The sequence below is a fragment of the Felis catus genome, chromosome B3 (genome assembly GCF_018350175.1).
Source record: "Felis catus isolate Fca126 chromosome B3, F.catus_Fca126_mat1.0, whole genome shotgun sequence".
Classification (NCBI taxonomy): Eukaryota; Metazoa; Chordata; class Mammalia; order Carnivora; family Felidae; genus Felis; species Felis catus.
Window position 1 is genome coordinate 55,049,400 of NC_058373.1, and position 14,701 is coordinate 55,064,100.

The 14,701-nt window shown below is 36.6% G+C and overlaps 1 protein-coding gene across 18 annotated transcripts in view; it reads left to right on the forward strand.

Moving 5' to 3' along the window:
* The window catches only part of CEP152 (centrosomal protein 152), a 120,307-nt gene that overhangs the window by 88,409 nt on the left and 17,197 nt on the right, over positions 1 to 14,701 (forward strand). For 10 of the 18 annotated variants that reach the window (XM_045059351.1, XM_045059350.1, XM_045059348.1 and 7 more), the window contains 4 exons: positions 51 to 154; positions 2,572 to 2,728; positions 2,978 to 3,081; positions 9,219 to 10,567. In XM_045059351.1, the coding sequence (XP_044915286.1) occupies positions 51 to 154; positions 2,572 to 2,728; positions 2,978 to 3,081; positions 9,219 to 10,255 (1,402 nt within the window). In that variant the 3' untranslated portion in view covers positions 10,256 to 10,567. Of the gene's footprint in view, positions 1 to 50; positions 155 to 2,571; positions 2,729 to 2,977; positions 3,082 to 9,218; positions 10,568 to 12,824; positions 12,864 to 14,701 lie in introns of those variants that run through there. The other 8 variants (XR_006599260.1, XR_006599258.1, XR_006599257.1 and 5 more) reach the window with 2 other exon arrangements.

A 14,701-nucleotide genomic window follows, 5' to 3' on the forward strand; every position in this document is an offset into this window, starting at 1 on the left:
TAGATATTTTTACTTAAAATCTCTGTTTGCAATATTTGGTTCATTTTTAGGTCATTGTCAGAAGGGGCCATTGAAAATGCTTGCCTGCTGTGCAGTGGGAAGGCCTTGGAGGAACTTCGCGGACAGTACATTAAAGCTGTAAAAAAAATTAAGCGTAAGTTCCTAAGGGGAGTCGCAGGATTTTAAGGTTGTCTGAACCATTTTTTTACTCACTAGTACTAGTAATTTGGGGGAATTTTCCAAATTATTTTGTTCTGAGATCTTACCTGCTTTTAGAAGAGATTAGTGACTCCTTTTCTAAATTATGCAGCAATGGGTAATTTTGCCCAGTATCTTTTGGAAGTGACATGAGGGTAGAGTTGTTTTACATCATTAATTATTATTAATTATCCTGTTCCTTTTTTGGGCACTAATGTCAAACTAAAAATTTCATTATCTTAAAACTTAAATAACTAAAACAAAATGTCATGTGAGTTTTAAATTAGCAAGTATTACTTTCTACTGTAAACTTTTTTTTTTAATTTTATATTGTTCAATGCCAGTGTTATTATTATTTTAATTTATATTCAAGCTAGTTAACATATAGTGTAGTCTTGGCTTCAGGAGTAGAACCCAGTGATTCATCTCTTAAAACTGACACCCAGTGCTCATCCCAAAAAGTGCCTTCCTTAATGCCCATCACCCATTTAACCCACCCCCACCCCGTCTATTCCCCCCTCCAGCAACCTTCAGTTTGTTCTCTGTATTTAAGAGTCTCAATGTTTGGCCTCCCTCTCTGTTTTTATCTTATTTTTTCTTCCCTTCCCCGATGTTCATCTGTTGAGTTTCTCAAATTCCACGTATGAGTGAGATCATATTATATTTGTCTTTGTAAAGACCATACTAGTTAGGCATTGTTCTGTTGTTTGTCATTATTTTTATAGTGGATTAAATAATACATATAAATTTGTTCATCAAGTCCTTTGCAGTAAGAGGTGATGCAGCATACCTGGCAGAGCATTTCTCTCGTTTATGTTTTCTCAGTAGAATATCTCCTGGTTTTTAATTACAAACAATATTGCATAGATTCCATGTATGTCCCAGAACAGTAACCAGTGTTGATACAGGAGAACTCTATGTTTACCTCTTAAAATTGCATTTATTTTTTTAAAATGTTTTTTAATGTTTATTCATTTTTGAGAGACAGAGCACGAGTGGGAGAGGGGCAGAGAGAGCAGGAGACACAGACTCCAAAGTAGGCTCCAGGCTCTGAGCTGTCAGCACAGAGCTCGATGCGGGGCTCAAACCCACAAACTGTGAGATCATGACCTGAACCAAAGTCAGATGCTCAACTGACTGAGCCACCCAGATGCCCCCAAATTGCATTTATTTTTAACAGAATGAATGGGAAAGGTCTTAAGTTCCAGATGTAATTGGTAGATCATCAGCATCATGTTTGGATGTTTGGAAAAGCCCACTTAGTGTCAATAAAGAGAATTTGCTTCTCAATTGTTGCCAGTGCCAACAGAGGCCATATTACTACAAATACAAACAAAGCAACTTTTTATTAACAATTGTATCAGTTGGGAAGTGAAATTTTAAGCGTTTTTTTTTCATACTCATGTGCTAACTTGTATGTATATGTATTTGTTTAATATTTTAGACATTGGTTGGAGGTTTTGTGTTGACATATATTCCATTTTAATTTGTCCCACTTCAAATAATGAGAAAGAGCCTTCCAGTTAGTATTTTTTGCATAGAGCGTCTAACTTCAGGAAGAGCTTACTGATATTGAGGGAAATTCCTCTATGAATTGAATCTTTAATATAATAGGAATGGTGATATATTCTAGAGGTAGGATGTAGCCCTAGATTTAATAAAAAAAAAAAAAATGTTAACCTTAAGTAATGGTAGTCTCAATCCAATATTAAAAAGAAAACTTGCAAGCAGTGAATTATTTTTAAATGTAAATTCCAGAAGGCGATATAAGGCTCATCCTTCTCCCTGGCATTTTATACATATCTCTCATGGATTGTAGTATTATATTTACTTAGATACTTTTAACTGCTGCCTAAAGAATTGAATAATATTGAAAAATGGATTTTTCAGAGCATAAGTGATAGGAATCTGAGTCTCTCTGGTTCATATTGCCTCCTTCTGTCCTTCTGTGTCTGGTTCTTCCTTCCTTCCTTCCTCACCCTTTTTGTGTATTTATTTTTCCTCTCTTAATCAGACACGTTATACATAATTGAAATGTGTAAGTTTCTGTATCTAATACTTATTTTCTTGCCTTAGTGTTTTAGAATATGACAGAGTTTTCCTAGGGAATATGCTATTTCCTTACCATATGTGGCTATCTTCATTCTAAAAGGACTTGTAGATTATTTCTCCTCTGAGTCTCCCAAAATAGTGATCTGAAACATTCCATTTTAATGATTGTGGAAAAGTATGATGTTTATACCTCTAGGCACTTCATCTCCCAGAAAACTGATCTGAAGTTTGCCGCCCCTATTTGTGAAAAACTGATAGTAAACTTGCATTTTTGTGGGGATTCCTGTCTCACACCAACTCCCTACCCCACCGCCCCTCTAGGTGATATGCTTCGTTATATTCAAGAGAGTAAAGAAAGAGCTGCGGAAATGGTAAAAGCAGAGGTATTGCGAGAACGTCAAGAAACTGCCCGAAAGATGCGCAAGTATTACTTGACTTGCCTCCAACAGATTTTGCAGGATAATGGAAAACAGGAAGGGTAAGTTCAGTCTAAACAAATAGCGTGTCCTGAGCCTACCAAGACATCGTGTTGTCATTTTCTAAACATTTTCCTTAACCACAAAATTAACTATTTCTCCATGATCAGCCATTAGGGGTTAAGAGAGGCTTATGTCTGTACTACCCTAAATATTGGCAGAACTAATAGGAAAACAGAAATCCTGGGGCTAAGGAAACTCATTTTTTCCTTTAAACTATTATTAATTTAATATTCTGGAATTCCCCACAGGGCTGAGAAAAAGATTATGAATGCTGCTAGCAAACTTGCTACAATGGCAAAATTGCTGGAAACGCCTATTTCTAATAAATCCCAGAGCAAAACTACACAGTCAGGTATGTCAAAATGAGTCACTTGAAGGGTTTTTTTCTCCCTTGCCTCTTAGATATTTAATATTTTTAGTATGAAAAAGAGTAAGGAATGTAAGGAGTGAGTTAATTTATAAAGTTGTAGCTGTGTTTTACTTAAACTGGAAACTTTCAAAAAAGAGTATAGAATTTCCAGCTCAAGTAGACAGACTGAACATATCCATCAGCTTTCTATTGTTACGTCCATTCCTAGAAATGCTAGAAACTATTTTTAAAAAGTTAGTAGAAGGGAGAAAATGATAAAGATCAGAACAGAAATAAATGAGAGACTAAAAAAAAAAAAGTAAGAGAGATCAACAAAACCAAGAGCTGGTCTGTTAAAAACCTAAAATTGATAAACTTTTAGCCAGACTCATCAAGAAAAAAAGATAGGACTCAAAACTAGAAATGAAAGAGAAGTAGCAACTGACACCACAGAAATACGGAGGAATATAAAAGACTACTATGAAAAATTGTATGCCAACAAATTGGACAACTTAGAACAAAGGGATAAATTTCTAGAAACATACAATCTTATAAGACTGAATTAGGAAGAAATAGAAAATCTGAATAGACCAATTACTAGTAACAAAATTGAATGAGTAAGTATAAAACTTCCAACAAACACAAGTCCACAACTAGATTGATTCACAAGTGAATGCTACCGAACATTTAAAGAAGGATTAATGCCTGTCCTCAAACTATTCCGAAAAATACAAGAGAAAGGAAAACTTCCAAATTCATTTCTATAAGGCCAGCATTACCTTGATACCAACCCAGAAAAAGATACTATAAAAAATAGAAAACTACGGGCCAGTATCTCTGATGAATATAGATGTAAAAATCCTTGACAAAGTATTAGCAAACTAATTTCAACAGCACATGAAAAAGGTCATTCACCATGATCAAGTGGGATTTACTCTGGGCATGCAAGGATGGTTCATTATCCACAAATCAATCTACATGATACACCACATTTAAAAAATGAAGATGACAAACCATACGATCATCTCAATAGATGCAGAAAAAATATTTGATAAAATTCAGCATCTGTTTATGATAAAAATTCTCAACAAAGTGGGTTAAGACGGATTACACCTCAACATAATATAGACCAACATGACACACCCACAGCTGACATCATACTCAGTGGGGAAAAAGTGAAAGCTTTTTCCCTAATATCAGTAACAAGACAAAGATGTTTATACTCTCACCACTTTATTCAACATAGTACTGGAAGTCCTAGCCACAGCAGTCAGACAAGAAAAAGAAACAAAAAGCATCCAAATTGGTAGGGAAGAAGCAAAACTGTCACTTTTTGCAGATGACATGATACAATACATAGAAGACCCTAAAGACACCACCAAAAAACAACCAGAATTAATAAATGAATTCAGTAATGTTGCAGGATATAAAATTACAGAAATCTGTTGTGTCTGTATAGACTAATAAAGTATCAGAAAGAGAAATTAAGAAAATAATCCCATTGCATCAAATAGAATGAAATACCTAGGAATAAATTGCATCAAATAGAATGAAAATATAATGATACAAATATAATTGCATCAAATAGAATGAAATACCTAGGAATAAATTTAATGAAGGAGGTAAAAGACCTATACTCTGGAGACTTTAAGACATGGATGAAAGAAATTGGAAATAACATAAAGGAATGGGAGGATATATCATGCTCATGGATTGGAAAAATTAATATTGTTAAAATGCCCATACTACTCAAAGCAGTCTAGCAATTCAGTGCAATCCCAAACAAGGTGTCAAAGTATTTTTCCCAGAATTAGGACAAATAATCCTCAAATTTGTATGGAACTACTAAAGACCCTGAATAGCAGGGTTGAGCAATCTTGAGAAAGAAGAGCAAAGCTGGATGTATCACAATTCCAGACTTCAAGCTATACCACAAAGTTTTAGTAATCAAACAGCGTGTACAGGCACAGAAACAGATACATAGACCAATGGAGGAGGATAGAGAGTACAGAAATAAAGTCATGGTTATATGGTCAGTTGATCTATGACAGAGGAGGCAAGAATATGCAATGAGGAAAAGACTGTCTCTCTTTTTTCTGTAAATGTTTATTTTGAAAGAGAGAGAGAGGGTGGGAAAAGGGCAAAGAGAGAGGGAGAGAGAATCCCAAGCAAGCTCCACGCTGTTGGCACAGTATCCTACATGAGGCTTGATCTCCCGAACTGTGAGATCATGACCTGAGCTGAAATCCAGAGTTAGATGCTTAACTGACTGAGCCAACCAGATGCCCCAAGACAGTCTCCTTAATGATGGGAAAACTGCATAGCTACATGCAAAAGAATGAAACCGTATCACTTTCTTAAACATTTTCTTAATACAAAAATAAAACGTATTAAAGACCTAAATAAAAGTAAGACCTCAAACCATAAAACTCCCAAAGGAAAACATAAACAATAACCTCATGGAGATTGGCCCTAGCGACTTTTTTTCTGGATGTCTTCTCAGCCAAGTAAAACGAAAGCAAAAATAAGTTATTGGGACTACATTGAAACAAATAAGTTTCTGCACAGCAAAGGAAACAATTAACAAAACAAAAAGGCAACCTCCTGAATGGTAGAAGATATTTGTAAATGATACATCTGGTAAGGGGATATCCAAAATAAATATAAAGAACTTGTACAACTCAATACCCACACTGCAAATAATCCAATTAAAAAATAGGCAGAAGACATGAACAGACATTTCTCCAAAGAAGATGTACAGATGGCCAAGGGACACATGAAAAGATGCTCGACATCACTCATCATCAGGGAAACACAAATCAAGACTACAATGATGGGTTGCTTGGGTGGCTCAGTCGGTTTTGGCTCCAGTCATGATCTCATGGTTCATGACATTGAGCCCCATGTTGGGCTGTCCTCTGGCAGCATGGAGCCTGCTTGGAATTCTCTCTCCGTCTCTCTCTGCCCCTCCCCAACTCAAGCTCCCCCCCACCATCTTAAACTAAATAAATAAACATTTTTTAAAAAAACTACAATGAGATATCACCTTATACCTGTCAGAACGACTGAAACCAAAAACACAAGAAACAACAAGCGTTGGTGAGGATGTAGAGAAAAAGGAACCCTCTTGCACTGTTGGTGGTAATGCAAATTGGTGCAGCCACTGTGGAAAACAGTATAGAGGTTCTTCAAAAAATTAAAAATAGAACTACCTTACAATCTAGTAATTGCACAACTGGGTTTTTACCCCCCAAAATACAAAAACACCAATTTGAAAAGATATATGCACCCCTATGTTTATTGCAGTATTATTTATAATAGCCAAGATATGGAAGCAACTTAAGTGTCCATCTAGATGAATGGACAGAGAAGACTTGATACGCACACACACACATACATAGAAATGTTAGCCATAAAAAAATGAAATCTTCCCATTTGTGACAACATGAATGGATCTAAAGAGTATTGTAAGTGAAATAAGTCAGGAAGACAAGTAATACATGATTTCACTTATATGTGGATTCTAAAAAGCAAAACAAACACATACACAAACAATAACAGTCTCACAAATACAGAGAACAAACTGATGTTTGCCGGAGGGGAAGAGGTGGGGGATGGGTGAAACTGGTGTAGGAGATTAAGAGGTACAAGCTTCCAGTTATAAAATAAGCAAGTCACAGGGATATAAAGTACAGGATAAGGAATATAGTCGAGACTATTATAATAACTTTGTATGGTGATAGATTGTAATCACACTTACCACAGTGAGCAGTGCATGTTCATAGAAGTGTTGAATCACTATGCTATATGCCTGAGACTAACATAACATCGCATGGCAACTGTACTTCCATTTTTAAAAATACATAAATAATTAAAAAATAAAAAGTTAAATAATCGATGGACCAGAGGCTCTGAGAAATCTCTGAAAGAAAGAAATCTGTATAAGCCTGAAGATGGAAACCTCAATTCAAAACTGTCAGAAGAGGAGAGCTACAGGCAGGACCAATAGCAAAACTGTGTCACATACGAAGGCAGTATGTTGCAGGAGAAGTAGTATGCCTCGGGGATCCCAGTGAGGTAATGAGTTGGTGTTCTAGAGTAACAGTAACCAGGTGAGGTCACCCTCTTTATCATCCTTCTCCTTTCCCTTTTCCAACCCCAGTATTGGGCTAGAGTAAGGGCAGCAGGAACAGAGTCTCAGAACAGGGCAAGGCTCTAGATGGCTAGTTATACTAAGGAGGAACTTACAGTCCACATGCCCCAAGTACCAAGCTATTAGGTTTTTCTACCCTGCAGCTTCTTCCTTCTACTACACTCTCAACTATTTTAAACAAGCAGATGCCATACTCAGAACATCTAAAAGATAAGCAAGCATTCAGGGGAGCCTGGGTGGCTCAGTTGGTTGAGCACCCGACTTTGGCTCAGGTCATGATCTCACAGTTTGCGGGTTCGAGCCCTGCATTGGGCTCTGTGCTGAGCCCAGCTCAGAGCCTGGAGCCTGCTTCAGATTCTATGTGTGTGTCTCTCTCTCTGCCCCTCCCCTGTGCATGCTCGCTCGCTCTCTCTCTCTCTCTCTCTCTCTCTCAAAAATAAATAAACGTTAAAAAAAATTTTTTTAAAGATAAGCATTCAACAAAGAATCACCAAATATCTATAGAAAGCCAGCACCATGATAAGACACCTAACTCAAAAGAAGACAAGGCAAAAAACCCAACAGAACTTATGCCTTTGGAGACAGAATTAACAGAACAAACTAAAGCGTCTGAGAGAATGTGAGATAGTATTCTCAGAAGGATGTAAGAGCATATTGTATAATATGCTAAGAAGTTTACTATTTTTAAGGAAAAGATATAGTTACTGTTAACGCCAGCCATTGCTAGAAAAATACAAGTTTAAGTATGTGTATTAAAATTTAAGGCTAACCAATAGAGAAATAGAATATATACCTTTCAAGGTAGTAGGGGAAAAACTCAGAATAAAAGGTTTTCAATCTAACAAAATCACAAAAGAGGCAAAATACAACTAGAAAGCTTTGGTAAATAGAAACTTACTGTAGCGTAAAACATCAGTAATCACCCTAAAGGTGAATAGTTTAAACTCACTTATTAAAAGACCATAATTTTCATTTTTTAAAAATCCAGACATATGTTCTCTCTATGAGAACAACATCAAAAATTCAAAATGAAGGAATGGAGACTAATTAGCCAAGCAGTGATATGTTGGTAGTAGATAAATTATAGAGTTAAATACAATATTAAGGACATTATAGTTCACATTGAGAGGGATTAAAGTGACAGTTGATAATGGTAAAGAAGACTCCCAAGAACCTACAAATGGGTTCTTTCTGCTCATGATAAAATAGCTTTAGAATATATAAAGCAAAAGCTGATGGAAATGGGTGAAAAAATTGATAAATTTCCAGTCACACTGGGAGATTTTGAACCTATCTGTGGGGAAATGGGGTTTTTGAACTTCTGGAAAGCTTGAAGCAGAGATTGTTCAAAAATTCACAAGTCTGATATTGGTAGTCATTCTTCAAAACACAAAGATTGTTTGTGTAAATTCGAGAATGGTGATGTGAACCTTGGGTATTAATGATTTGGGGCAATTGTGTGAATGTCCCCAGTGGAAGCAAACCCTTTCCATGCTGTAGGGACCAAGGTACACTTTTCTGAGATATGCCTCTGATTTTATGCTATGTGGCTGCTTTGCCTCTGGTCAGATTTAGTGTCTTAGCTAGTGTGTGTGTGCTGGGGGAAAGGGGGGGTGGGGGACGTGGGGGGGGGCAGGAGGGTGGTATGCTTATGTAGTTGTTGAGTGTTGGGGTTTCTTCTAGCAAAATTTCTTCATCAGAACAGAATTGGAAACTTGCAGTTGGCCCCTGAAATGCTAGAATATCTGTTGCAGGAAATAATAGATCAGATGCATAACAATAATGTCAGATTTCAATAACAACTACCTAACTTTATTCAATGCGGATTTGTAAAACAGTATTTTTAAATGTCCGGCATTGATGTATTTTCTTTGATGAAAATACATACATTCTTTGGAAATACATGAAAACATAATTTTTTCCTCCCCTTTCAATGTTAACTTTATCCTAATATTGTTTTCGCCTAATTTTGTTCCCTCGTATGTAGTAGTAGTACCTCTGACTTCGGAGATGATGACGGGAGTTGAAAAATCAAAAGGAAATGATGTGAATCAGAATACAGGGCATCATACTGAAAGCAAATCAAACAGTATACAAAGTATTCCCAGGAGTATATGTGACCAAGTTCCTAAGAGAAGGGCTGCTTGTAACCTACGACGGCGGTTAGCGGATGCAGAGCATGGCGATGTAAAGCACATGGGTTCCAAAGAGTCACAATCAGACTCTCAGTTTGGGGGAAACACTTACAAACATCTAGACATTTTGCCAAATGATGTTTCTCCTGAGTTTGTTCCATATGAAGGTGAAAAAGGCTTTGTTTTGCACAAGAAGAAAGACCGCAGTGATACTGGCTCTGAATCACTTCAGCATTCAGCTGCATACCCCTTTCTTGGATCCTTCGGAAGTAAATCATCACCTAGGTACACCCCTAGTCTTTCCGAATCTGGATCCACACATACAACTTTTCGAGGTCCTAATGAAAGACTCGGTTTAAAAGTATACAAGTGCAATCCACTAATGGAAAGTGAAAATGCTGCATCTGAGAAAAGTCAACGTTTGGGTGTTTGGGAAACTCCAGTAAAGGATGGAGGGGACTTTGATGACTCCGTGGGCTGGCGTTCCAACAGTGCCACTTTGCCCTGCGACAGTCACGAAGTGTCATTTTTACATGGTAGACCACAAGAAACTCTGGATATACCAGCTGAATCTGTTAATTTCCAACACTCGTCAGCAGCCGGTTGTCTTTCAGATACAGAGAAAAATGGTATGATTTGTCAACCAGTGAAACGTCAGAGTGGTCACACTTCAGACCTGTCAGAAGAAACCCTGTGTTCCCAGCCAGAGATCAATATGACTCTGAGACACACCCCTCATCATAAGGCTGATCTAGTAAAGTCAGATTTCCAAAAACTGAGCAGTACAGCACCTTCATCAGTGTGTCGGCAGCCTTTGAGAAAATTGATTGCTCCTCTGTCTAGCCAACAAGATAGTGGTTTTGATAGCCCCTTTGTCAATTTGGACTAACTGTTGTACAGTATTTAAGAAGAATCATTGACATATTGACAAGAAAACTGGAAGGGAAGACTTCGTACTGGAAAAATTGTGGGCTCTATCTATTTTGAGATGTTTTAATAACATCTATCATATGAGCAAAGTATTCTTATAAAATTACTTGAGATATTAATGGTGCCTCAATCTTCCAAAGGCCTGATGATGTATGTGTAATCTGCTTCTGTGTGGTGCTTTATATGTGGTTGCCAAACCATCTATTTTTATACTTACAAATTAGCTTTCTGTGCAATGTTACATTATTTAAATAAACTTGCATATGGTCTATAGAATTGTCACGGATTCTTTTGTAATTATAGAAACGTTATATTGGCATGTTTGAAATTCACCCAGAATAAGATATGAACCTGGATGATTTGGATGATTTGTATGTATGGCCAACCAAATTTAATGTTTGTAATGAGCCACATTTAATGGAGCTGTAGATCTACTCAACATGCTTTTGAGTGGAAATAGCTACTCCAAATTTTGATCCTTGCTTGCAGTTAGTGGAAAAGAAGTATTTCAAGAATTGCCACAAAATATAATTGTGTCCTGGTTTCATTATTTAAAATATTAATCTGAATTTTTTTTTAGCTGACATTTGCATTACTTCAAATCTCCTGTGACAGCCAGAGACTGTCTTTGTCTTTTATGGTTTTACAGCCTTTCTTTCATCTGAAATATTACATTTTAAAAATCAAAATAAACATCGTCTTCTAGCAAAAAATTTCAAAGTTTTAGATTTTTATGTTCATTTATAGTACAGAATTGGCTAACTTATTAATGCTGTGGGCAGAAAGTTATAATATTTTTTTAATTTATTTAAATTCAAGTTAGTTAATGTTCAGTGTGGTATTGGTTTCAGGAGTAGAACGCAGTGATTCATCATTTACATACAACACCCAGTGCTCATCCCAACAAGCGCCCTTCTCAATGACCATCACCCATTTAGCCCGTCCCCCCATCCGCCCCCCCTCCAACAACCCTCAGTTTGTTCTCTGTATTTAAGACTCTCTTATGGTTTGCCTCCCTCTCTGTTTTTATCTTATTTTTCCTTCCTTTTCCCTGTGTTTATCTGTCGTGTTTCTTAAATTCTACATATGAGTGAAATCATATATTTGTCTTTGCTCTGACTGACTTATTTCGCTTAGTATAATACACTGTTGTTCCATCCATGTTGTTGCAAATGGCAAGATTTCATTCTTATTGATTGTTGAATAGTATCCCATTATATGTGTGTGTATATGTATGTACACACTACCTCTTCTTTATCCATTTGTCAGTCGATGGACATTTGGGCTGTTTCCATAATTTGTCTCTTGTTGATAGTGCTGCTATAATCATTGGGGTGCATGTGTGCCTTTGAATCAGCATTTTTGTATCCCTGGAAAAATACCTAGTAGTGCAATTGCTGGGTCATAGGGTAATTCTATTATTAATTTTTTGAAGAACCTCCCTACTGTTTTCCAGAGTGGCTGCACCAGTTTGCATTCCCACCAACACTGCAAAAGGGTTCCCCTTTCTCTGCATCCTCACCAGCATCTATTTTTGCCTGAGTTGTTAATTTTAGCCATTCCGAGGTGTAAGGTGGTATCTCGTGGTTTTAATTTGTATTTTTCTGATGATGAGTGACGTTGAGCATCTTTTCATGTGTCTGTTAGCCATCTGGATGTCTTCTTTGGAAAAGTGTCTATTCATGTCTTTTGCCTATTTCTTCACAGGATTATTTGTTTTTTGGGTGTTGATTTTGATAAGTTATTTATAGGTTTTGGATACTAACCCTTTATCCAATGTGTAATTTGCAAATAACTTCTCCCTTTCTGTCAGTTGCCTTTTAGTTTTGTTGATTGTTTCCTTCACTGTGTGGAAGCTTTTTATCTTAATGAGGTCCCAATAGTTCACTTTTGTTTTTATTTCCCTTGCCTCCAGAGAGACGTCTAGTAGGAAGTTGCAGCAGCTGAGGTCAAAGAGGTTGCTGCCTGTTTTCTCCTCTAGGATTTTGAAGGTTTCCTGTCTCACATTTAGGTCTTTATCCATTTTGAATTTATTTTTGTGTATGGTGTAAAAAAGTGGTCCAGTTTCATTCTTCTGCATGTCGCTGTCCAGTTTTCCCAGCACCATTTGCTGAAGAGACTGTCTTTTTTTCCATTGGATATTCTTTGCTGCTTTGTCAAAGATTAGTTGGCTATACATTTGTGTGTCCATTCCTGGTTTCTTTTTTCTGTTCTATTGATCTATGTTTCTGTTTTTGTGCCAGGACCATACTGTCTTGATTAAAGCTTTGTAATAGCTTAAAGTCCTGAATTGTGATGGCTCCAGCTTTGGTTTTCTTTTTCAACATTACTTTGGCTATTTGGGTTTTTTTCTGGTTCCACACAAATTTTAGGGTTGGTTGTTCTAGTTCTGTGAAGAATTCCGATGTTATTTCGATAGGGATTGCATTGAATGTGTAAATGGTTATAATTAAGCTTGTAATACTAAACTATGCAGAAATGAATGACCACCTAAATACTTTTGTTTCTATATGAATTTTTTTTTTCAGATTCCTAGAGATGGATATGCAAGTTTTCAGTGAATGCAAGTACGTCTTGAAAACATTTATTATAGCTTTCCTTCATATCTCTTACCCTGAACTGTATTCTGGACTGTGTTTGTGGGTTGATTGCGTGCATTTTTTTTTTTAACCAGACTAAGTTGGGTAGTGGTTGGATGGATGGATGGCAAGGTTTATCATCTTCCTGCTTATAACCATCTCTAAAAGCAAGAGCCTAGAAGTGAACCTTCCACAGGGTTGAAAAGCACTGTCACCTGAATTGCTGACCAGATATAGATAAGCCTCCAAATTAATCCTGGTTTTCAGAGCTTGTGTTAACAGCTGGAGGAAGGAACACACCATCTATTCAAAGTCTCACTTGTGTTCCTGGAGACCCAGTGCCGTTTTTCCAACAGTTGGGGTGTCTCCTTTCTCGTTCTGGGAAAACCCCTAAACCATGTTTCATGTAGATTTGTTTGGTGATTGATAGTTTTAAACTCTGGATATAATTGAACTGAAAATCTAGCTCATTGCTTACCTACCTTTTCATCTTGGTTTTACAAAAATTTTTTTAACGTTTATTTATTTTTGAGACAGAGAGAGAGCATGAACAGGGGAGGGTCAGAGAGAGGGAGACACAGAATCTGAAACAGGCTCCAGGCTCTGAGCTGTCAGCACGGAGCCCAATGCCGGGCTTGAACTCACAGACCGCGAGATCATGACCTGAGCCGAAGTTGGACGTTTAACCGACTGAGCCACCCAGGCGCCCCCATCTTGGTTTTAAATCATTGTCACACATCTCCATTCTCAACATCAAGGTTGGAATTGGAAATCTGCTTGGTTTCTGCTTCTTTCATGGTATCCTTAAACTTTTTGACGTCCATAATTTCAATAGGATTAGGTTATCTTATACCCTCTACACACAACCACCAATGAAGGTTTGTATTGATTAGTATGCAAATGAAGGGACTACACAACCAAGCTACGACTGTTAATTTACATTAATCTGAAGGGTGATGTCAGAATATAGAGGGCGTTGGAGCCTCATAGATGTCCTACTTCTTCGTGGTGCTTAATCTGTTTTATATGTTTCTGGATTTTATTTGCTAATAGTGACTTAAGGATTTTCATGTGAAATCTCACATGGGATATTTGTCTCTAGTTTTCTTGTGATATTTTTGTCTTGCTTTGGTCAAAGGGTAATAATGGTCTCAGTAAATGAGTGGGGAAGTTATTTTTCCCCCGGTTTTCTGGAAAAAAAAAATTGTGTAAAATTGGTTCTTCTATAATCCTTTTAATTTGGGTTGTTGTCGATGTCGCCTCTTTCATCACTGTTTTGGTGTTCTATGTCACCTTTCTTTTTTTCTTTGCTTAGCTATAGGTTTACCAATTTTGTTGATTATTTTTCCCAAAAAACTTTTGGTTTCTTTGATTTTCTTATTTTCTGTTTCCTATTCCATTGATTTCTTTCCCCTCTGATCTTTGTTTCCTTCCTACTGCTTGCTGTAGATTTAATTTATTCTTTGTCTACTGTTAAAGTGGAAACTTAGATTATTGATGTGAAACCTTACTTTTCTAATATAGATATTTCAACTTCTGAATTTCCCTCTAAGCACTGCTTAAGCTGTACCTCATAAATTTTGATATGTTGTGTTTTTGTTTTCATTTAGTCAAAATATTTTCTAATTTCTTCTTTTTTGAAACTATGGGTTATTTAGGAATGTGCCACTTTGTTTCCACACATTGGGAATTTGTGGAATTTGTGTTTCCACACATTTTCTGAATTTATTTGCTTATTTTTAATTTATTTGTTGGAGAATAAACTCTGAATGATTTGAGTCCTTTCAAATTAGGGTTTTTTTTAATCATTGTTCTTTTTATTATTT